Source organism: Carassius carassius, chromosome 5, assembly GCF_963082965.1.
Source record: "Carassius carassius chromosome 5, fCarCar2.1, whole genome shotgun sequence".
In the NCBI taxonomy this organism is placed as follows: Eukaryota; Metazoa; Chordata; class Actinopteri; order Cypriniformes; family Cyprinidae; genus Carassius; species Carassius carassius.
Window position 1 is genome coordinate 14,638,007 of NC_081759.1, and position 22,941 is coordinate 14,660,947.

At 39.8% G+C, this 22,941-nt stretch overlaps 2 protein-coding genes across 4 annotated transcripts in view; both read left to right on the forward strand.

Annotated features, from left to right (window-relative positions):
* The first annotated feature begins 1,311 nt into the window (after positions 1–1,311).
* LOC132140304 (LIM/homeobox protein Lhx1-like) lies at positions 1,312–6,799 on the forward strand. Its single transcript, XM_059549089.1, has 5 exons — positions 1,312–2,005; positions 3,372–3,595; positions 3,787–4,058; positions 4,837–5,002; positions 5,616–6,799. Exons 1-5 carry the CDS (start codon positions 1,836–1,838, stop codon positions 5,987–5,989), a joined length of 1,206 nt encoding a protein of 401 aa, XP_059405072.1. The 5' UTR covers positions 1,312–1,835; the 3' UTR covers positions 5,990–6,799.
* Positions 6,800–7,665: 866 nt separating this feature from the next.
* The window catches only part of LOC132140826 (protein AATF-like), a 33,584-nt gene continuing 18,308 nt past the window's right edge, over positions 7,666–22,941 (forward strand). For all 3 annotated transcript variants that reach the window (XM_059549829.1, XM_059549828.1, XM_059549830.1), the window contains exons 1-7: positions 7,666–7,812; positions 18,523–18,696; positions 18,851–19,267; positions 19,416–19,553; positions 21,265–21,379; positions 21,638–21,869; positions 22,121–22,285. In XM_059549829.1, the coding sequence (XP_059405812.1) occupies positions 7,728–7,812; positions 18,523–18,696; positions 18,851–19,267; positions 19,416–19,553; positions 21,265–21,379; positions 21,638–21,869; positions 22,121–22,285 (1,326 nt within the window). In that variant the 5' untranslated portion in view covers positions 7,666–7,727. The remainder of the gene's footprint in view (positions 7,813–18,522; positions 18,697–18,850; positions 19,268–19,415; positions 19,554–21,264; positions 21,380–21,637; positions 21,870–22,120; positions 22,286–22,941) is intronic.

Genomic DNA, 22,941 nt, shown 5'->3' on the forward strand with positions numbered 1-22,941 from the left:
TGGTAGTGTTTCAATAGATTTAGAGGTTAACCTTAAATCTGTCACGTTTTGAATGGTTATGTTTTTCAAACTTTTTCTGTAAAATTGGCTATCGCAAAAAAAAACCAAGCACATATGATTTGATTAAACAGTAAATTCGTAAGAAGACATTCTCTCACTGCATTGTTGAGGAGCAAATGATATCTGTAGCATACAGACACGAGGCTTGTTCGCTGTCTGCTGTATCTCTCACTGCAGCTCCTCTGATGGCTCCCCGCGCGCTGATAATATCTCCCAGCAGCCGGAGACTTTATATTATAATCATTAGTGATCCTTGCCCTCTCACCCGTGCTGAAGAACAATCGTAGAGGAACATTAATCTGAGCTGGAAACTGCCGTGTCCCTCTTTTCCCACATGGCTGTCCAGGTCTTGGTTTTTTTTTTGTTTTTTTTTTTGGAATTGTGCATAATTTCTGGATCACTGTGGCTGAATGCATACACCCGCTTAATTAAAATATTTCATTAATGACCCTGTGTTAATAGGATTTAGTCTACTGGATGTATCTGACAAAACGAAATTACAGTGCTGTATATAATATGTTTAATAGCCTATATAGCATATGATATAGCCTATTAACCTATAGACAAAATGTATAATAGGCTATATAAATATATTTGATGTAGGCTAGTTAGAATAATTTTGCCAATCAATATAAGAGCATTAGGCCTACGTGAACCTGGAAAATGTAGAGGCATATTTTATTTTGCAGTAATAATTATAATTATAGCCTAATAATAATACAAATATAACAAATAACGTACTATTCAGTTGTGCTTCCAGTGGCCTTAGGTTTGCGAATTTGTAAACGAGCTTCAATAATCTGAAAATTTTATAGTTATTTACCAGTTCATTTAAAAAAAAAAAAAAAAAAAATAGGCTGTCTGTCGCAAATAACACGACAAAATTGTATTAGTCTACTCATATCCATGTCTTGCATTCCGTCAGATATGTGTCATAAGTAGAACTAATTATGAATTATTATTTCTAAATACAATGAACTAATTTATCAATAACGGAAAACAGGCACATTACAATGTATTACAATTTCTCCGCGGTCAAAATAGTTGTATATATTCTCCTCCACTCCATTTCGAAATGTAATTAGTCACCATTCAAGTTTGCTTTGATAATGTGTTGTTTCCAAATGGACTGCAGACAGCAGAAATTGCAGGGGAAAGTGCGTTCACCTAAATTACTGCAATCTGATTGGTCCTGTTCCAACATGACGTCACATCGCAGGGAATAAGGTCTCTCGGCAGCATCCAAGCGCCTGCCAGCGACTGAAGCAGAGCGAGCTGCAACTGGAAAAACCATACAAATGACCAGGGATATATGTGATGTGCTTCGAAATAGTTGATTTGAACTTTTTTGTAAAACGAATTAAACGCATTTATTTATTTATTTATTTATTTATTATTATTATTACTGTTCAAGCGTTGGGAACATTGGAGATTCCGCGCGCATGTATCGATTTAAATAGCCTATACAATAAGTAGCCTAACCATTCTATGAGACTGAACTAACACTTCAGCTAAAGTTTGTTTTTATTCATCTTAATGATAAAGCATCAACGTAGGTTTAATCGTCTAAAGAGGAGCTGACACTTGTCCGTTTCTGCGCTGCAGGCAAAATTTGGGATGCTGTATTAGGCTATATCCAATGCCTGCCTTTTTGGTGACTTTTGTTTACATGGATCAAGGACCGCGTAGTGTTCTCTAACTTGTGGCGAAAGACAAGCAGATTTTTGCCTCTCACCAAAAACAGCAACGTGGTGACTGTAGGCTAGTCACAAAATATGGTCCACTGTGCTGGATGCGAGAGGCCTATTCTGGACAGATTTCTGCTCAACGTCTTGGATAGAGCCTGGCATGCCAAATGCGTGCAATGTTGTGACTGTAAATGCAATTTAACTGATAGATGCTTTTCAAGAGAAGGACGACTCTACTGCAAAAGCGACTTTTTCAGGTGAGCATTTGAATCGAAAAAAGCCTCAAATAACATTTTTAGCTTTTGTAATGCGGCTACGGACCTTTCTGTATTAAGAGTCTTGAACTAGATTTTTTCCCCTTCTATATGCTATGTACGTAATAATAATAATAATTCGTTAAAACACATTTATGTAAACACTATATAAAACACAACATAACTATAATAATAAATGCACACATAAAAAATCGATAGAACTGGAGCGTATAACATTTTACATTTACAACCTGCCGAATACTAGACATCTTGTTAGGTGACAGACTAAAACAGTTCTCTTTGTTTACAAGGTATGAGTGTCAGACAGGCAGGGGATGAGATTTGCACCAGTACCTGACGGATGTGTGCCCTGCCTCGCCTCAATCTTTCTTAGCACATGCGTTTGTTTGCAAAAGCTCGAGCAAAGATGCGATAAGTGGATTTGAATAATGAATGAGCTCGAGAGGAAAGCCACAGACATCCAGTTAGCACGCATTCGATAACCATTTCAGTGAACTGCATTTACATGCACGCCCAGAGACAAAAGAATGTATATTGTCGCCTGAGAAGTTTGAAAGAGGATATTCTGTTAATGCATTCTGTCAAAGCAATACTGAACATATCAGCAACTCTGAAAGAATAGAATAATTCAGTAGACTACAGTAGTCCATGCATCTTCATGGGTGGAAAAAAAAGCATGATTATAAAATGCAATTTAAAAAAATAAAAATAAAACAAACAAAGTGCATGTGAATTGTTTAATTTAAATTACCAGAGTAAATAATTATATTATAAAGAACACTATGTAATTTGTCTGTAAAATATTGTAAAATGTTTTAGATGTAAATGTATGAAATAATTTACAAATAAATCGTTAGGCTATGTAACATGATAAAATCATTATGTTTTAAAGGTCGTTCCCAGAATTCCCTGCACGAACCATCAAATTTGTTTGGATTTCTTATTTTTGTTATCTGTTTTATGCAGTGGGATGTTTTACGTTGCATGTTGCTTAATGTTTTTTTTTCTTTTTTGCAATTTTGCAATTATTATTATTATTATTATTTATTTTATTGTTTTGCGTTGTGTGCTACCCTGATACTTTTCTCTTATATTTTTGTGCTCTTTTTTGAGAGGTAACTCATTAAAGAGGTAATTGAGAGTTTTTTTTTAGGCATTGGCTGACTAATTTTTATAAATGTTTTCAGTTCCACCATTGTCTTATTATCAGTTAATTTGACATTATATGCAGCAAAGATTTTTAACATAACATATGCACAAAAAAACGATTGTTAAACCTTATTTTTGTGAAAAGACAAAAACTATAACATTAATGTGTCTGTTTGACTTTTTTTGTAATTCTCTGCAGACGTTATGGCACTAAATGCGGAGGCTGCGCGCAGGGAATCTCGCCCAGTGATCTAGTTCGGAAAGCGCGAAGCAAAGTCTTTCACCTGAACTGTTTCACCTGCGTCATGTGCAATAAACAGCTCTCCACTGGCGAAGAACTGTACATTCTAGATGAATATAAATTTGTCTGCAAGGAGGATTACATGAATAACAGCATCGGAAAAGACACAAACCTTCTGTCAAGTGAGTAATTTTGGGAATTGAAGCCCTAGTCTACGTGATAAATATTGCTCTTTTTCTCAAATACTGATTCTGTAGGCTATGCAGTTTTTAGACTCTATTGTTATTTCAGTAGCCTGTCTGATTACGTGTTGTCTTCGAATGTGTGGCACAAAGCATTTTGACAGCTTTTTAAACGGCTGTGCTTTTAACAGTTGCGTGCAGTGACCCGAGCTTATCTCCAGAATCTCAAGATCCACAGGACGACTATAAAGACTCGGAGACTGGACACATGTCGGACAAGGAGGTCTGCAACAATGAAAACGACGAGCAGAATCTGGGGGGCAAACGTCGCGGGCCGCGGACCACTATCAAAGCCAAGCAGCTGGAGACTCTGAAAGCTGCTTTCGCCGCCACCCCCAAACCGACCAGACACATACGAGAGCAGCTGGCACAAGAGACAGGCCTCAGTATGAGAGTAATTCAGGCAAGTTGCTAAAATAAATAAATAAATAAATAAATAAAATAAGGAAAAGTAGGCCTAAATAGGTTACAGGCCTAATTAGGCGCTTCGCTTGGTGCCCAACACTCCCGTGATCAAATAATCGCGGATTTAGGCTATTATATATAGGATAGGCTTTTGCATGTGTAAACGATGTATGACTATTTTATAGCTACTTTAATAAAACGTTTGCAAAACATTTGACGTGCGGCCTCGTGTTGCCAATAGCCTAGTTTTTTATTGAACCGCGGCCACAACAATATTATAAAACACCCATTTTCAAAAAAAACAAATGCCTAAATATAAATAATAAATAAAATTAACAGTTGTCTCTTCAAGTAGGCTACACCTAAAAAGTGTAGCCTTGTAGGCCTACGGTTTCAGCATCCTCGCGCATATCTTGTGTGTAGGTGTGTGTTGGCTTCGTCCGCGGCTCGTCCAATCAGATTTTACAGCCGGAACTATTCGTTTAATATGCCAATACTTACTAATGGCGTAAGCTATGAACACATTTTGGAAGAATTTACAACAAGTAGCATTAATTGTCCAGTTATAATGACTGCAACGACAACAGGCCTACATAAGTTCACTAGATGGGATCATTTGTGCCCGCCTTAAAATATAATTATTTTGCTTCGATCTTAGGTTTCCCACTCAGCCTACTGTCAGACGACAACGTTGCTCTAAATGATATTTTTGGGGTAGGCCTGTATTAATCTGGAAACTAATGTCCCGTCTCGTCTGTGTATTTTCTGTCGTGCAGGTGTGGTTTCAGAATCGGCGCTCTAAAGAGAGGCGGATGAAGCAGCTGAGCGCGCTGGGCGCCAGAAGACACATGTTCTTCCGCAGTCCGCGGAGAATGAGAGCGCTGGGCGATCGCATGGAACCAGGAGAGATCATGGCCAGCGGCCATTTCTCTTATTATGGAGGTTAGTTCATGTTCATGAATATTAATTACAAAAAAACCCCAAATGCATCACAACCGAGTGGTATGTAACAATTTATATAATTATTGTGTCCATGCTGTGATACCTAAAACATTTTTTTAAATGAATTTAAGACTGATCATTTATTTAGGCAATCAAAATGTAATATATATGACCACCCTCATCTTTATTTAAAACAATTTATTACACAATTGACCTTTCAAAATAATCAAAAGTCTTAATATAAAGTCAAAACTTAATATAAATAAATACAAGCGTATATGTGTTGCACAACACAAAATAAAAATGTATTTAAAAATAATATTTGAGGTTGTTTTTTTATATCAATAGAAAAAATAAAATACACAAAATATTGAGCACTCCTGTTGATGTTGTTTTTCCACCATATAATGCTCTACAAATTCAAAACACAGTAATTGACAAATGGTCTGTGTTTTACCTATGTTGTATTAGGTATAATTGGAAGTCTTGAATTATATCATTGAGTGACTCACTGATACATAAATAAATACATTTATGCATTTAGCAGAGGCTTTTATCCAAAGCGACTTACAGGGCATTCAGGCTAACATTTTTAACACCATTTTTGTTACAGACTATCAAGGTGAATACTATGGCCCAGGATCAAACTACGACTACTTTCCTCAAGGTCCACCATCCTCTCAAGCCCAGACTCCAGGTGATCTAGGATTCATGCCCTCCTCTGGCCCAGCTGGAACCCCTCTAGGGAGCATGGAGCACCATCACGGAGCCCATCACCCCTCCAATGAGACACAGTGCTTCAGCGAGATGATATCGCATCACCCAGGGGACTCTCCCAGCCCAGAGCCCAGCGCACCCACCTCCATCCACAGTATCTCCACTGACATGTGTGACTCCACTCCACCCTTCACATCCCTGAACTCTCTCAGTGGCAATGGATACAGCAATCAACTCTCCTCAGAGATGAGCGAGGGGACAGTCTGGTAGCAAAAAACAGACTAATTCAGGATAGAAAGATGTGGATATGTACTGTTCATGTGGGATTTTCTAGCAACAATATTTCTATTTAATTAATTTATTGACATAATTGTCTATTTATTTGTTGATTCGTTTACCTATTTATTTAATGTATTTATCTATTTAAGCACCATTTGTGTATTTTGAAAGTGGAATGTCAAATATTGGTCTGCAGACCTTATAGCTGTGCTATAGATAACGACAGTATAAGAAAAGCTGAAACAGAGTGTTTATATTTACAACACCTGGTGTGTCTGTTCACATGTGTATCATAATCTGACGACTCGGACCTCTTTGCCTTTTGAGGCTTTGCCATAATGACACTTGAAATCATTTCACACCAAAATCTGTCACTGCTCTCCATGTGGCGGAGTTATGGCTCCATTATGAGTTCCACCAAATCTCAGCGTTTGCCTTTAAAAGGGAAACTTAAAACTGTTGGGACAAACCCTTTGTTTGAAATGAAATATGACTTGAATTATAAGACAAAGTCTACCTTCTAAAATGATTTCATATAGCCTAGTCAGTGGACAGAGAGCAGTTAATTGTTTACATGTATTTTCTTCAGGGGTTTAAATATAAACAATGACTTTAAAAAACCCTCTTGATACTGACACCAACTTTTTCTTCAAGCAAGAAACCAAACTTTTGTACTAATTCAATTTATATTTGAGTTGTGATTCACTGTACTAGTTTGTATGATATTGTGTTTTCACAAAGAATACACTAAACAAAACCATAAATACATGTTGACAAATGAAGCACAAATACATAAACTGCATTTCTTGTGCTAGTCTTGAAATTTACTTACATGCAGTAGTCTATAAATTAGGGTTATAATCCTAAAGTGTGGAATTGTATAATCTGTAATTAAACTGAAAGAAAGAAAGACACCCAGAGCAGAGTCTGGAGAACAAGGGAGGACATACAAGCATTCTTGCAAAACAAAAAATGGTAAAAGAGTGGTTTTTGTTCATTCTTTTTGATGACTTGATAATGTCAGTGTTAGTAAGTACCCCTTGCAGCAAAATTTAACAATACAAAATAATAATGTAAAAAAAAAGCAAATGTTCTTAAACATCACAATATAAAGAAGACTATAAATTTCACTTTACTATCATCTATCTATCTATCTATCTATCTATCTATCTATCTATCTATCTATCTATCTATCTATCTATCTATCTATCTATCTACCTATCTATCTATCTATCTATCTATCTATCTCTTGATTTTATGTCGGATGATCAGTATTTGTTGCAAAACAGTTAAGTCATACTGCTTAATTTTTGTTTGCCATTATATTATTTTTCACATAATAATAACTAAATCAGACACGTAGGCAGTAAAAACTATAACCTACCTAAACAATGTAAATAAATGTAATATAAGATGCTATATTTATTTCTATACCAAGTAACCTTAAAACATATTTCTTCAACAAGTCTGTTTATATGAACATAAGGGTGATAAAAAAGAAAATTTACTAAGAAAAAAAATTCTCCAAAACCCCCGTTTTGATCACGTAATTTGTTATGTTTATCAAAGACATAATATCCAACTTAAGTGAATTTACATTTGGTCACGTTGTTAAAGCAATTTAATGTAAAATCGACTGTGTGTTCTGAGCATTTTATACTAACTTCACTTCACGCTTCCTGCGGCGCGCTCTGATGACGTCACGGTAAAGTTCCATCGTGGGACAGACATGGCAGCCTCCATATCACAGCAGCTCGAGGATTTGTTAAATCCTTTACCAAACTTCGTGGATCCAGAGGACGACCAAGATGAAGGTATCATACATTAAAATAACATCCGTTTATTTAATGTGTTGTAAGCCGTTTTAGCGTTATTATAACAGAAAATCTGTCACCTCTAACGTAAGCACGATGTGCATGCACATTTGTACTGAGAAGCAGCTTTACTTTAAACTTATTATTTTAAACCAGTGACTCATGACATTTAATATAATCTAGTATTACTTATGATTGCCATACTAACAACAAAGATACTTTGTTTTCACACAATAGGCTATTTTCTGTAAGAATTATTTTATTGAGTTACTTAACATTACCTTAATTTAAGATAAACGAATTAACCGTCTATCAATGGTACATACATGTGTATTTTGTGTGCCGTGGTAGTACCGTGTTATTCTTGTAAATAATATGGTACAGTGTATGAATGTGGTATTCAGTTACTTGGTAGCATATGATACCATAACTGTACCATTAAACTAACACACACATTACACTTAATATGACTTAATACTGCATACAAAAATTTAATTTAAATGATTTCCAGGTCATATTGGCCTATTTAAAGGGCATTTTCCCCTAACTGTTTTAAATGCATCCATCATCTTTAATATCAAATTCTTACATTTTATTAATGATTTCACTTAGTATAATAAGACAATATAGGGCTGTTATCAATCAAAAGAAATCAGTATCTAAAAAAACGCAGAAGAAACAGAAGTGACTCAAGTGGTATTTGGATGCATTTACACAGACAGTTCAATGTAGCTGAAATATAGCATGAATGCATTAACACTGCAAAATTATAACAGCACAAATAATGTTGTGAGCACAGTGTTTTAATATATATATATATATATTAATGAGTCATTGAAGCATCCATTCAAACGATTCGTTCAAAGGCTGATTTATTCGACAAGAAGCAAGTGCCTTCCTGCATCCCAATGTGCATACTGTGCACCCTTTCTGCCCTAAATGGTATTGAAAAATACTATTTTCACACTGAATTTAGCATGGATACAATGCATATTGAGATGTAGGCCCTGTCTTTATGAATGGACCACTGAATCATTGACTCAAATGGTTAAAAATTTAAAAACACGGATAATTCCGTAACCACCTGTGTGTTGCTCAGAGATGCTCGATGACTACACTGCTGTGATCTTTGTTTGGAACTATTTTCATTAACCAAATCGAGCAAAAACAGTCAACATTGACAGTATATCATCCTCGCTTCCTGCACTCTCTCAGTTCTCTGCTCTGGACACGAGCAGCGCTACGGTCACTCTTTGCTCCACTTTAACATCTTGCTTTGACAACTTTTGCCCACTGTTGTCTAGACCAGCACGCACTGCCCCATCTGCCCCCTGTCTGTCTGAGGTTCTCCGTGAACATCGCTCTAAACTCAGGGCTGCAGAGAGGAAATGGCAGAAATCAAGAAACTCTACAGACCTCAGTGTGTATCAGTCTCTCCTCTCTTCCTTCTCTGCAAATGTCTTCATGGCTAAAACATCCTACTACCACAACAAAATTAACAGCTGTTGTGACGCTCGGACACTCTTCAAGACTTTCTCTTCTCTTCTTTATCCGCCGCCACCACCTCCTCCATCGACTCTTACAGCGGACGACTTTGCAGTTTTCTTCACAAATAAGACAAGATCCATCAGCGACAAATTCTCCACACCGCAGACTGAGGACAACTTCACAATGACCGACGCACACTCTTTCTCATCCTTCTCCCCACTCTCAGAGATGGACGTCTCCAAACTTCTCCTGTCCTATCATCCTACTACTTGTCCACTTGATCCGATCCCCACTCATCTCCTTCAAGCGATCTCTTCTTCAGTCATACCTTCGCTTACTCACGTTATCAACTCCTCTCTTCACTCTGGAACATTTCCCTCATTCAAGCAGGCTCGGGTAAGCCCACTGCTCAAGAAACCATCTCTAAATCCAGCGCTTCTTGAAAACTACAGACCGGTATCCCTTCTTCCATTCATTGCAAAGACACTTGAGCGAGCTGTGTTCAACCAGTTTTCTATGTTCCTTGTACAGAACAACCTCCTGGACAGCAACCAATCTGGCTTCAAAAGTGGCCACTCAACTGAGACTGCTCTGCTCTCGGTTACTGAAGCCCTGCGACTAGCAAGAGCAGCTTCAAAATCCTCGGTACTCATCTTACTGGACCTTTCTGCTGCTTTTGACACTGTTAATCACCAGATTCTCCTGTCCACCCTCAGAAAGATGGGCATCTCTGGAACAGCACTCCTGTGGGTTAAGTCCTACCTCTCTGACAGATCCTTCAGTGTGTCTTGGAAGGGTGATGTTTCAAAGTCACACCACCTTGCTACTGGGGTTCCTCAAGGCTCAGTACTTGGACCACTTCTCTTCTCAATCTACATGACATCATTAGGATCTGTCATTCAGAAGCATGGCTTTTCTTATCACTGCTACGCTGATGACACCCAACTCTACCTCTCATTCCAACCAGATGACCCGACGGTAGCTGCTCGCATTTCAGCCTGTCTGAGGGACATCTCTAGCTGGATGAATGACCATCACCTTCAGCTTAACCTTACGAAGACAGAACTCCTGGTGATTCCAGCTAACCCATTGCTTCATCACAACTTCTCTATACAGCTGGGCTCATCAACCATTGCTCCTTCGAGGACAGCTAGAAACTTAGGAGTTGTGATGGATCATCAGTTAAGCTTCACAGACCACATTGCTACAACTACCCGGTCCTGCAGGTTTGCCTTATACAACATTAGGAAGATTAGACCCTTCCTGTCAGAGCAAGCAACCCAACTTCTTGTCCAAGCTCTTGTTCTCTCCAGACTGGACTATTGTAATGCTCTCCTGGCGGGCCTTCCTGCATGTACTGTCAAGCCTCTGCAGTTGATCCAGAATGCAGCAGCGAGGGTTGTCTTCAATGAGCCAAAAAAAGCTCATGTTACTCCTCTCCTCATCAGGTTACACTGGCTACCAGTAGCTGCTCGCATCAAATTCAAGGTACTGATGCTAGCCTACAAGACGACCCCTGGCACGGCACCAACTTACCTAAACTCATTGGTTAAATCTTATGTGCCCTCCAGAAGTTTGCGCTCTACAAGTGAACGACGCCTTGTGGTACCATCCCAAAGAAGTTCAAAATCACTCTCACGGACCTTTTCCTGGACTGTGCCCAGCTGGTGGAATGACCTCCCAATCTTAATTCGTACAGCTGAGTCTTTACTCATTTTCAAGAAACAGCTAAAGACTCATCTTTTTCGCCTGCACTTAACCAACTAACACTAGCACTTTTCCTTTTCTTGTCTTTTTAATTTAAAAAAAAAAAAAAAAAAAAAAAAAACCTATGCGTTCTATACTAGACTAACTGAGACTTGTCATGGCACTTGTATACTGTTGTTGTTCTCTTGTTGACCTGACTGCTTCTATTGTTCTCATTTGTAAGTCGCTTTGGATAAAAGCGTCTGCTAAATGATTAAATGTAAATGTAAAAAATGTATATTCTTTCAATAAATTCTAATTCAAATATTGAATAGGCCTACTAATTTTAACACTTGTTTTTTTTTTTTAAATGTCAAATTTGCTATCATGGTTTTCAGGGAAAACTACACTCTCTCAGTCGTGTCATGTTGGTTAATTAGGCTGTTTGTTATAGATATAAAAAACATGTAAAAATTTTATGTGCAGTTGCATTTGTTTTCATTTCTCCACGAGTATGTTTTCACATACAGACAGGCTGCGTGAGCCTCAACTGGCACCACCTTGTCAATAGCTATTTTCACCGAATGTATATAATCAGAATAATTTTTGCTGAAATTTCGTTGCTTCCCTAATTAAATACTATTGGTTGTCCGGATGGGCAAGTAAAAATATCATCTTTCACTTGCCCCTTCAAAAAAAATCCACTTATTCCTCACAAGCATTAATGTCAAGCTCTGTTAATGTATATAGAATTTAACCCCCCACAGTGGTTAGTGAGAGTGACTGTATTACCCACCACTACTGAAAGCCACCTGCATTTGGCGGGTGTTAAAGGGTTAGTTCACCCAAAGATGAAAATTAAGCCATAAATTACTCACCCTGAAGTCATCCTATGCCCCGTTTCCACCGCAGGAACTTTACCCAGGAACTAGGGACTTTGGCCTGGTACTTGGTGTGTTTCCACCGCAGGAACCAGGAACTAAATAAAGTTCCGGGTAAAAAAATGCCCCTCAGAAAGTCCCTGCTTGCGAGGTGGTACTTTTTCAAAGTTTCGGGGGTGGGACTTGGCCGCTAAACATCCTGATTGGTTGAGTTCACGCAGAATTGATTGAGTTCAACCACCATTTATTCTGATCATGTTCAAAATATTACTGTTATTGTGTCATGAAATGTAATTTTAAAAGTATTTCAGGCGAGAATGTAGTTGTTTAAAACTCAAATCTGTGGTTTATTTATAAAGACAGCGCCTATTTAAAAATGTGTTTCGCTGATCTCAGAGGCGTTGAACTCCACACGATCAGCGGGAGCTCAGTGATCATGTATCTGCCGAGAAGCAGCCTCACCTCGGCTAGACCTTCTGATATGTGCCGCTGGTTCTGATGTCTCTTTAGTGGTTAAACATAAAATATAATTCAGCTGCGGGGTAAATCTAACAGGTTTCTATATGTTAAAATGAAAATAAAAAAGGCAAATCTATATAATATTTTGTTTCATTGTAATGGCTGTATATCCCTGAACTAAGTACATTTATGCAGCTGTTATAATTTTTAAATGAAAACGAAAGGAGGCAGTGCTATTTGATATCCTATTTCGTTTTATTGTAAATATACTGAGAGGAAAATTGCAGTAGCCAAAGCGAGTTGAGTTCACGCAGCATTGATTGAGTTCAACCACCATTTATTCGGATCATGTTCAAAATATTACTGTTTTATTTATGACATGAAATGTAATTTTAAAAGTATTTCAGGCGAGAAAACTCAAATCTGTGGTTTATTTATAAAGACAGCGCCTATTTAAAAATGTGTTTTGCCGATCTCCGAGACGGTCAGCTCGACGCGACCAGCGGGAGCTCAGTGATCATCTATCCGCCAAGAAGCAGCCTCACCTCGGCTAGACCTTCTGATGTGTGCCGCTGGCTCTGATGTCTCTTTAGTGGTTAAACATAAAACATAATTCGTTTTGGGTAAATCTAACAGGTTATCTTTGGTCTGTATTAAATTTATCTATATGTTAAAATGAAAATAAAAAAGGCAAATCTATATAATATTTCGTTTCATTGTAATGGCTGTATACACATATCCCTGAACTAAGTACATTTCTGCAGCTGTTATTATGCTTAAATGAAAACAAAAGGAGGCAGTGGTATTTGATATCCTATTTCGTTTTATTGTAAATATACAGAGAGGAAAATAGTAGCCATGGTCAGCTGACTGAAGTTATCAAGTATATGCTGCTGTTTGCAGATTTACTGGACTTGCGTCGTCGCAGATATCACACTCCCGAGTCGAATGCACAAAGTCCGCACTACCGAGGATGCACGTCCAAAATCAGCGTACTTTGTATTGAGAAACGCGCGCCCAGTAAAACTGGATCCATATTATGAGTTTCACACCAGGTCGTAAACAGTCTCCACTTGAAAGCATATAAGCGTCTCGTAGAAGCTGCTCTAGAATTCAGTATAGTCTCGGTAGTTTCAGCAGAAAGACCGGGACATATGAACTCACTCCTCTCAGAGGCCACGCCCACAGATTCCATAGATCTGGCCTCGGGTGCCAAATCAGTCCCTATGCTTGTGATAATAAATCCTGTCTGAGGGGAATCTCCCATGGAGAGCCCGCTAACAGATTGATCAGATCCACAAACCACGGCTGTGTGTGTGCCACCGCGGAGCCACCAGCAGCAGCTGTTCCACCCTGTCCACCCGTATTCTGCATAATACCGCCGAAATCAGACGGATTGGGTACAAACTGGTCCTGGGCCAGTTGTGGGCTAATGCATCCAAGCCCAGGGGTGCTGGAGGGCATAGGGAGAACCAAAGCGGGTAATGCGTAGTCGTGTTCGACGCAAATAAATCCACTTCGCTTCCCCGAAAATCTGCCATAGGAGACTCACCGTTTGGGGGTGCAATCCCCACTCCGCTTGCTCCAGAGTCTGCCTGGATAGCAAATTCGCTCTGAAGTCCAACATCCGGGGACATGAACAGCTCGGAACTATAGAATTTAGTTCTGAAACCAAAAGAACATGTTTCGCCAGCCTGCACAGGGGGCGAAAGCATAATCCTCTCTGATGATTCAGGTATGACACAACCGCTGTGTTGTCTGATCTGAGCAGCACATGGCGGCCGATCAGCAGATTCGAGAAATACTGGAAAGCCAGAAAAAAACCGCCAGTAATTCCAACCTGTTTATGTGGCAACTCCCTTGACAAACAGCTCCCCAGTCGGTCAAAGACGCATCCGTCGTGACAGTCTCTCGGGAAGCGCAAATCCCCAGCCGAACTCCGGTCAGGAGAATTCGGTTGATATACATAGTTTTAGCGACATCACACACCGCCGTGTCACCAGAATCGTCCGATGCAGAGACAACGGGGTGAAACATTCCATTTTTTCGTCCACCACTGAAAAGGGCGCATGTGAAGTAATCCCAGACGAGTTACAGGGAATGCCATTGCCATAAGACCTTAGTCTGAGGCACAATCTCACTGTCACTGCGCGACCTGCTCTGAAGCGCCGCATGCTCGATGCAATCGACTGAGCGCGCGGGAGAGAAAGCTTCGCTGTCATCGCGCGAGAGTCTAACTCTAATCCCAGAAGGTTATCCGTTGAGAGGGGATTAAAACACTTCTCTTGGATTTCATGCGTAAGCCCAGGCTGTTAAATGATTCAGCACAAGATCCCCATGAGAGTGTGCTTGAGTCTGCGATTGCGCTAACACCAGCCAATCGCCTAAAATAGTTCAAACATGAACGCTCTGGGGCCGCAACGGGGCCAGAGATCCATCCATGCACTTTGAGAAGTACTGATACGCTTTGCCCTCTAAAGCGAATCTGAGGAACTTCCTGAGTCTCCTGATGATCATCAAAATCTTGAATTTCCTCGGCCTGAGTGCAAGATTCAGATGGTGTAAATCCAGAATGTGTCGTAATCCGCCGTGTTTTTTTTTTTTTTTTACCATAAAATAACGGCTGTAAAAAAACCCCGCCTCCATCTTAAAGGGGTTTACTTCCTCTATAGCCCCTTTGCTCAGCAGAGTTGACATCTCCTGTCGCAGCACCGCTATTTCCATCGGTTTCGCCACCGTGGAAAGAATTCTGCGGAAAGGAGGCGGGCCTTATTGAAACTGAATGGTGTATCCGTGACAATCGTGCGTAACACCCATAGAGAAATGTCGGGCAAGCGTTCACACACGGCCCGAGACATACTAGCGGTCTCAAATTCCCGCTTCCTGCAACGCTGTCATACATGTTAAAATGTCCGGGCACGAAAAGCTCGTGGCGTTCGTGCACAGGGGAAGTGTATGCATAAGAGCCGTTGCGTCTCGTTGTGTATAATCCTGAAACGTGTCCACGGCAGGAATTAGGCCAACAGATTGAACATCGGGCTCTGGCGCTAGCGAAAAGCGGCGGCTGTGCGAGCCGTCATAAATGGGTCGTCTGTGCAGGACCCTTGAATCGCCCCTCGAATTCTGAAAGCTGGATTGCGCAGAGTGTCTGAGGGAACGTTTGGCATTACAGCTCAATCCAATGCTGCTCGAAGCACTGTTTGCTGCGAGGCAGACAATGTAGAGTGTGGGGACTGCAGTGAGTTAGATGTGCATTAGTAATCCAACAGCATTCTCTGGTGAAGGGCACAGTCCCTGGCAAACATTAAGGAAAACGCATGCGTCAAACTCGCTGCGTTTCGTTGTGTATAATCCTGAAGCGTATCCACGGCAGGATTTAATCCAACAAGATAAACATCGGGCCACGCCGCTAGCGAGAACGCGGCAGCTGTGTGAGCCGTCATACACTGGCCATCTTTGCCAGCCTCCGCGCCGTCCCTCAAACTCTGAAGGCTGGATTGTGCAGAGTGTCTGAGGGGGCGCGCGAATGATAGCTCAGTTCAATGACGCTCGAGGTGTCTTTGCTGCGAGACAGTCAATGTTAGAGAACATGAAGGAAAACGCATGCATAAACTCGCTGCGTTTCGTTGTGTATAATCCTGAAGCGTATCCACGGCAGGATTTAATCCAACAAGATGAACATCGGGCCACGCCGCTAGCGAGAACGCGGCGGCTGTGTGAACCGTCATACGCTGGCCATCTTTGCCAGCCTCCGCGCCGTCCCTCAAACTCTGAAGGCTGGATTGTGCAGAGTGTCTGAGGGGGTACTCAAATGATAGCTCAGTTCAATGACGCTCGAGGTGCCTTTGCTGCGAGACAGTCAAAGTTATAGTGTGGGGACTGCAGTGAGAGGGTAGATGTGCATTAGCAGTCCAACAGCACTCTCAGTGAAGGGCATAGTCCCTGGCATATTAACATGAAGAAAAAGGGTGTGCGTCAAACTCGCTGTGTTTCGTTGTATATAATCCTGAAGCGTATCCACGGCAGGATTCAATCCAACGAGATAAACATCGGACCAAGTCGCTAGCGAAAACGCGGCGGCTGTGTGAGCCGTAATCCACCATGCGAGTAGCCACATAAATAGCTCACTGAGGAAGGGGAGGCGCGTTTCTCCTGTCCGCTCGGAGGGAGAGAACCGCGTATGCCGGCCAGAGCCTACTCAGAGTTCGAGGCCGCAGCTCGGACAACATAGTTTGAAGAGCAAACTGCTGATTAACGCGCTCGAGTGGGGGAGAGCGAGCACATGGAACTCCAGTGCATCACTGTATTCGTAGTCAAGCCGCACATATCGCCCCTAACCAACACCTCGTGCGGGGCCTCGGCGACCGCAGAAGCGAAACGGTGGGGGTTAGACGCGAGGCGACTTAAGAAATACACTCCAGAGCGCGGATACTTTCTTATATATATATTTTTTTACTGTAGCCGTAGGCTATCAAGGAGAGAACCTGTAGAGAGGCTGCAACGAACCTCTCATAAGTGCCTCCTCGTGATAACCCATCATACGGCTCCTACCTTTCGTTGACTCATCGCGTCCGCGGTTGAGGAGTATACTGCTCCCGACGATTGCTGTTGAACGCGAGATAATAGGGCACAGAAGATTCGCTTCGTTACTGAAGGAATGAAATCTGAGTGAAATGGCGCGCGGCACCAGGTATATATATGCGTACGCATGCATGGGCGGTGCCACGCGCTATTTGGCCAATAGGATTGGCGGGATGGTATAGGGCTTCAGACATTCGTCACACCGAAGGTGTTCCCATAGTGGTGACGTCACCGCAGCATTGAAGTGACCTATGAAAGGGAACATCCTGGCGCTCTCTGGTGTTATGGTTTAACTGGTTACTGTGTGATCTGGTGACCAACTTCCTGGTTCAGGTCTTTGCTGCAGATGTGATGGAACGACCGCAGCAGATTCGGCGATTCTAAAAGCACAAACTGATGTGATATTATTAAGTGTCTAATAAACGCAGACTTGCTCATTGCATGATTCTGATATTCTTGTAAAGATTACAAGTTATTGGTATGATCACTCTTAGCGGCCGAAGTAAGGATAAAATAAAAAATAAAGTAAGTCTGAGTTGGTGCGGGCTTCGAACACGCGTTAGGGGCATTCACATATCGTGCCTAAAAACACGTGGGAAACGCTAGTCACACCGCTTTCTCCTTCTTTCCAAAGCGCTCGGGCAGTTGCGCCCCTGGGCCGTCTGCCATTGCTAAGCAACCATGACATGGGCAACCCTCAGATAGGGGGGGTCCGGAAACACAGCAGAGAGATCAAAATAAATTAACGGTTACTAATAAGAACTACAAAATGAGGATTTGTAAAGAAGAATGTTGGAGGATTTTGATATAATCCAAGAGGAGACTGGTTTTCCTCTGCTAAAGTAAGGAAACTTTGCTTCCTTTGCTCCTGTTAACAAACGTTGGTTTTCACAAGACTCACTGGTGCAACGCTGACCTCATAGGTCATGCTTCCAGAACGGCTTCGTTAACAACTGTGAGTGCAAGCTAGATTAAAGGGATTATTAAGTTTTGAATATGGATATTTTTCTTACAAAAACGCATCGATTCACTGGAGCCATGTGAGACACTTTTTTTTTTTTTTTTTTTTTTTTTATGAATGCGCTTTTATTAAACTTCTTATGGATCGATGCACTGCAACACCCAATGAGTGGAATCAAACAGCTTGAAAGATCAAAGACAATTTTTAAAATAACTCCTACTAGATTTCGTATGAAAGAAGAAAGCCTTATACACCTAGGATGACTTCAAGGTGTGTAATTTATGAGCTAAGTTTCATTTTTGGGTTAACCATTTAATGTCAAGCTCTGTGTGTATTTGTGTATATATATATATATATATATATATATATATATATATATATATAAAGATATTTATCTTTTAACAAACATTTTATTAGAGCAGGTATTGCTGTTAATTACAGTATATTTTTTTATGACAACTGTTAAAGGCATTTTTTGAATTGTATTCATTGTATATGGTATAGACATTGTTATTATCTGGTGATATAGTCAATCTTTAATTTACATGCTGGTTTCACTGTTCAACTGTTGATACGATTATGTGACTATGACTGTAAATTTCCTTGTGTACTAAGCTTAACTTAACTACAATACATAATTTTTGTGAACTGCAGAGACGAAAGCCAAAGTCATAGAGAAGTTTGATGAAGGTGGTGATGATGATGATGAAGAACCTTTATCTGGCCATCTGCGGAAGCGCTCTTCTGTAATTCTGGCTGATGGTGATCGACGATATCGTGGCAAGGCTACATCCAGAAAAGATCTACAGAAAGAGTTGGATGGATTAGGTGGGGTGAACATGTCGGATTGTTTGAAAAATGAATGAAGTTGTTGAATAAAAGGAATGACCAACATTGTATACACTTTTTGAATCAGCTAACTAGTAATGTGCATTAAAAGGTTGGTTTGATTAACTAACATTTAAATTAAAATTTTTAACAGATGATGATGATGATGACGAAGATGAAGAAAATGGAATGCTGGACAAGTACATGGAGTGCATCAAAGATGATGAGGAGGAGGATGAAGACGACATTGATGACGATGATGATGATGATGATCAGGAGGATGAAAAAGAACAAGGCGATGATGAGGAGGATCTTAATGGAGATGATGGCTCACAGATGTCCAGCTTAGTCTCTAAAATGAAGAGCACAGACTTTATGAAACTCACAGAGGGAATGGATGATCTGGGAGAAAGTGAGGAAGAAGAAGAATCAGCTGACAGTGAAGGAGAGAGTGAGGAAGGCTCTGAGGACGAGGAGGAAGATGAAGAGGAGGAAACAGCCTTGAAGACCTTCTCTAAAGAGAAAGTTGATGAAGAGGTTGAAAAAGGGAAAGCGGTGAAAAATCAGCTTGGTATGAATATTTGCCCACATTCAGATGTGCGCTCTACAACAAATAAACAAATAACAAGAATAGATTTATGGAGATCTATTATAAGACAAACAGAAACTACAAAAAAAAAACCTTTACTCAACTTTATGCTGTTTTCAAATTTCCACAGCTCTTTGGGACCAGATGCTTGAAAGGCGAATCAAAATGCAGAAAGCTCTTGTGACAGCCAATCAGCTTCCACAGCCACAGACATTCCCAGAGTTCAAGAGCAGGGGAGGGACTGAGTATGCTGAAGCTTTAAAAAATAGTAAGTGAATACAATGAAAAATACTTGATATTTTCTACTTCTGACCATAAAGATGTTCTGTTGCTCAGTGTTTTGGAAGATTTTGCAGCCCGTAAAGTCAAATAATGCCTGTAAAGATATTTTTAAAGAAAGTAATAGGCAATGTTGCATGAAATTGATCAAAAGTGTCAGTAAAGACTTAAGAAATGTTGCATTTTTTTTTAATTTCAAATAAATGTTCTTTGTCTGAGAATGTTAGTTTCTGCACAACCATTGATGATGATATGAAAATGAGCATCGTGTACAGTATATGAATGATTTCTGAAGACACCGAAAACGAAAATGCATATGCTGGAGTTCTCCTAAAGATGGCTCAATCAGACATGGATAAGGCATTAAACTTATTTGTAATTCTCCCATGCGGTGTCTTCTTTAGTTAGTTAATTGAGGATCATGTGAGCATGCAGTTGAATTTCTACTTTTTTCATCGTTTAAACCTCACATCTTCTGTGCAGTCAACAACCAGCCCCAACATCACTTGTGGTTTTAAAATCAGGATTCTTCTGACTCTGAGCAATTAATATGTGCATCTTCTTTCTTAAGCATATCTGGCTGCTGAGAGAAACTGCCTGCTTCTCATTTGCATATTTATTGCACTGGTCCTTTAGCCAGTGAATGATTGATGTGGGGCCGTCCTCCTGAATCCTGAACAGCGCGTTGCTTTGGGATGGAAGGAGATGTGCATGTGTTCTTTTGATTAGCAGTAAAGATGGCACAATCTCTGGCATCCCCCCTCCCCCTCACTCTTTTTATTAATTTGTTCTCATTATGTAAAATGAATTGTAGCATAGGCTTGGTTGTGCTAGCCCTGCTTCGTATGCAGGCTCTGCAGGAATACTAGGAGGCATGTTTTCTTCAAAATATTTTAAAAATGGTTAACTTCACAATGGTTTGACTGTTGCTGACTGCAAAAAAAAAAAGTTTTGTTGTGTTGCTTTGTTTTTGTGTGTTTTGTGTTTTGCTTCGCTTTTTGTTTTTGTAGTTCTGCTTTTTAGGTAAGGCTTGGCGGTAGGATGTTGTGGGTTGTTGCCAGGGCATGTACTGAGTGCAATTTGTTTTATTGTTTGTGGCTTCTAGGGTGTTCTGGGTAGTTGCTTGCCCAAGTCAAAAGAGATGACCATTTATTCTCTACACTTTCAGAAAGAAAGGTACAAACTGGAGTGGTACCCTTAGGGGTACAAAAGCTAAAAAGTACATATTAGTATCTTTTAAAAGGGAACCATCCCAGTGACCGCACCTTTTTCTGAGAGTGTATGATACTTTGGTCTAGAAATGGAACTGGTTCGTCCAGTTGAAGTCTGTGGAATTTTTGTTTTATCATAAGGCTGAAAATCTTAAGTCTGATAGTTTAGAGAAATGATAGCATAACTCTCCTAAAGCACAAAACGGCTAACTTCTGCATGTCCCTTACAGCATTTTAAAATCAAAATGACACACTTCAACTTAAGCTTGTTTTCTGTGCCATGGAATCAGTATCTTGTTTGATGGCTTGTGTGCTTTGGGCTGTAGAGTTCATTTCTTCATGCGTTTTGATGCTTTTAACTAGTGTAGTGCAGGAATGACTTAAGATCAGAGGAGGTAAGTTGTAATGACCCTGCATTTACAGAAGTGTGCTGAATTGATGTTGCGGTCGACATGTGCTGTATGATAAGCTCGTATCTGTGTGTGGTAGGTCATAAAGCCCTAAAGGCTTTGCAGAGGTCTCTGCTGGAGCTCCAAGATCAGCTGCTCTACCAAAACCCTGAAACCAGAGCCATCTCTCAGGGAAAGACATGGGGAGCAAGCAGGTACCTAATTCTGCTTTTAAATTAAGATGTATTAATAAAATGTTCGAAATTTTACTTTGTGTGTGAACTACCCCTTTAAAAACTATCTAAGGGTATTCTTCAATTGTGCTGTATAAATTGTTAAATATCTTGTAATGTTAATTAACTATAGGTCCAAATTTTTCTTCTTCCCACAAAATGGAAATTGTGAATTATCAATGGAAATAGAAATTATTGTGTGTAAAATTTTCTTATTTAAATCTCTGTTTCCACATGCAGCAGTGTTAAAGATAATGAAGAGATTAACAGTGAGGATGAGATGGAAACTGGGGATGATGGCCAAGTGGAAGAACAGGAAGCAGTGCGAAATGGACCCCCCAAACGAAAACTGGAAATGGCAGAATATCCCAACTTTATGGCCAAACGATTTGCTGCTTTTCTGCCTTACCGTGATGCCACCCTGCAGAAATGGTACGACAAGACGCGACTCACAACGGGCAAGAGCAAAAAGGTAAAACAAAAAAGGACAAATGAAAAACAAAAAAAAAACACTCCAAAATCTTGTAGAAAGCCTTCCTAGTAGAGTCGAAGCTGTTATTGCTGCAAAGGGATGCCTAACTTAAAATCTGTGCCCATGTATTTAGAAGGCAATGTCATAAAATCCAAGTTGGTGTAATGGTCAGGTGTCCCAAAACTAGATATGATTATATTATGTAAATATCTTCACTAATGTACTATCTCTTTGTATTTCCCATCAAACAGGGTTTTGGAGCATTTGACAGGAACATTCTTACACAGGTGGAGCAGGTTTTAATGGACAAAGAGAGGCTGGTGAGACGTACACAGACGCGCAGGTCTGAATACAGAGTTCTGGGGAAGCCGGAGCCCATCACGCCTGAAATAGACAGCAGCATCACAGAGGGAGAGGTAAGACTCTGGCAGTTTTCTCTTAATTGAATCTGCTGCTCTGTAGTTGTAAGAAAACCACATTAGATATAGCATTATTGCAGTGCAAAACACTTTTAGTTTAATCAATCCAGCCATTTCAGTAGGATGTGTGTGTGTGTGTGTGTGTATATATATATATATATATATATATATATATATATATATATATATAGTACAGACCAAAAGTTTGGAAACATTACTATTTTTAATGTTTTTGAAAGAAGTTTCTTCTGCTCATCAAGCCTGCATTTATTTGATAAAAAATACAGAAAAAATTGTAATATTGTGATATATTATTGCAATTTAAAATAATTGTTTTTAAATTTATTATACTTTAAATTATAATTTATTTCTGTGATGCAAAGCTGAATTTTTAGGATCATTATCACATGATCCTTTAGAAATCATTCTAATATGATGATTCATTATCAAAGTTGGAAACAGTTCTGCTGCTTAATATTTTTTCAGAACATGTGATACTTTTTTAGGATACTTTGATGAATAATAATAAAAAAGAAGCTATGTTTTTTAAAATATAAATATTTTGTAATAACAATATACACTACTGGTCAGTAATTTGGGGTCAGTAATTTTTTTTCCTTTCTCTTTTTTAAATAAAATCAATACTTTTATTC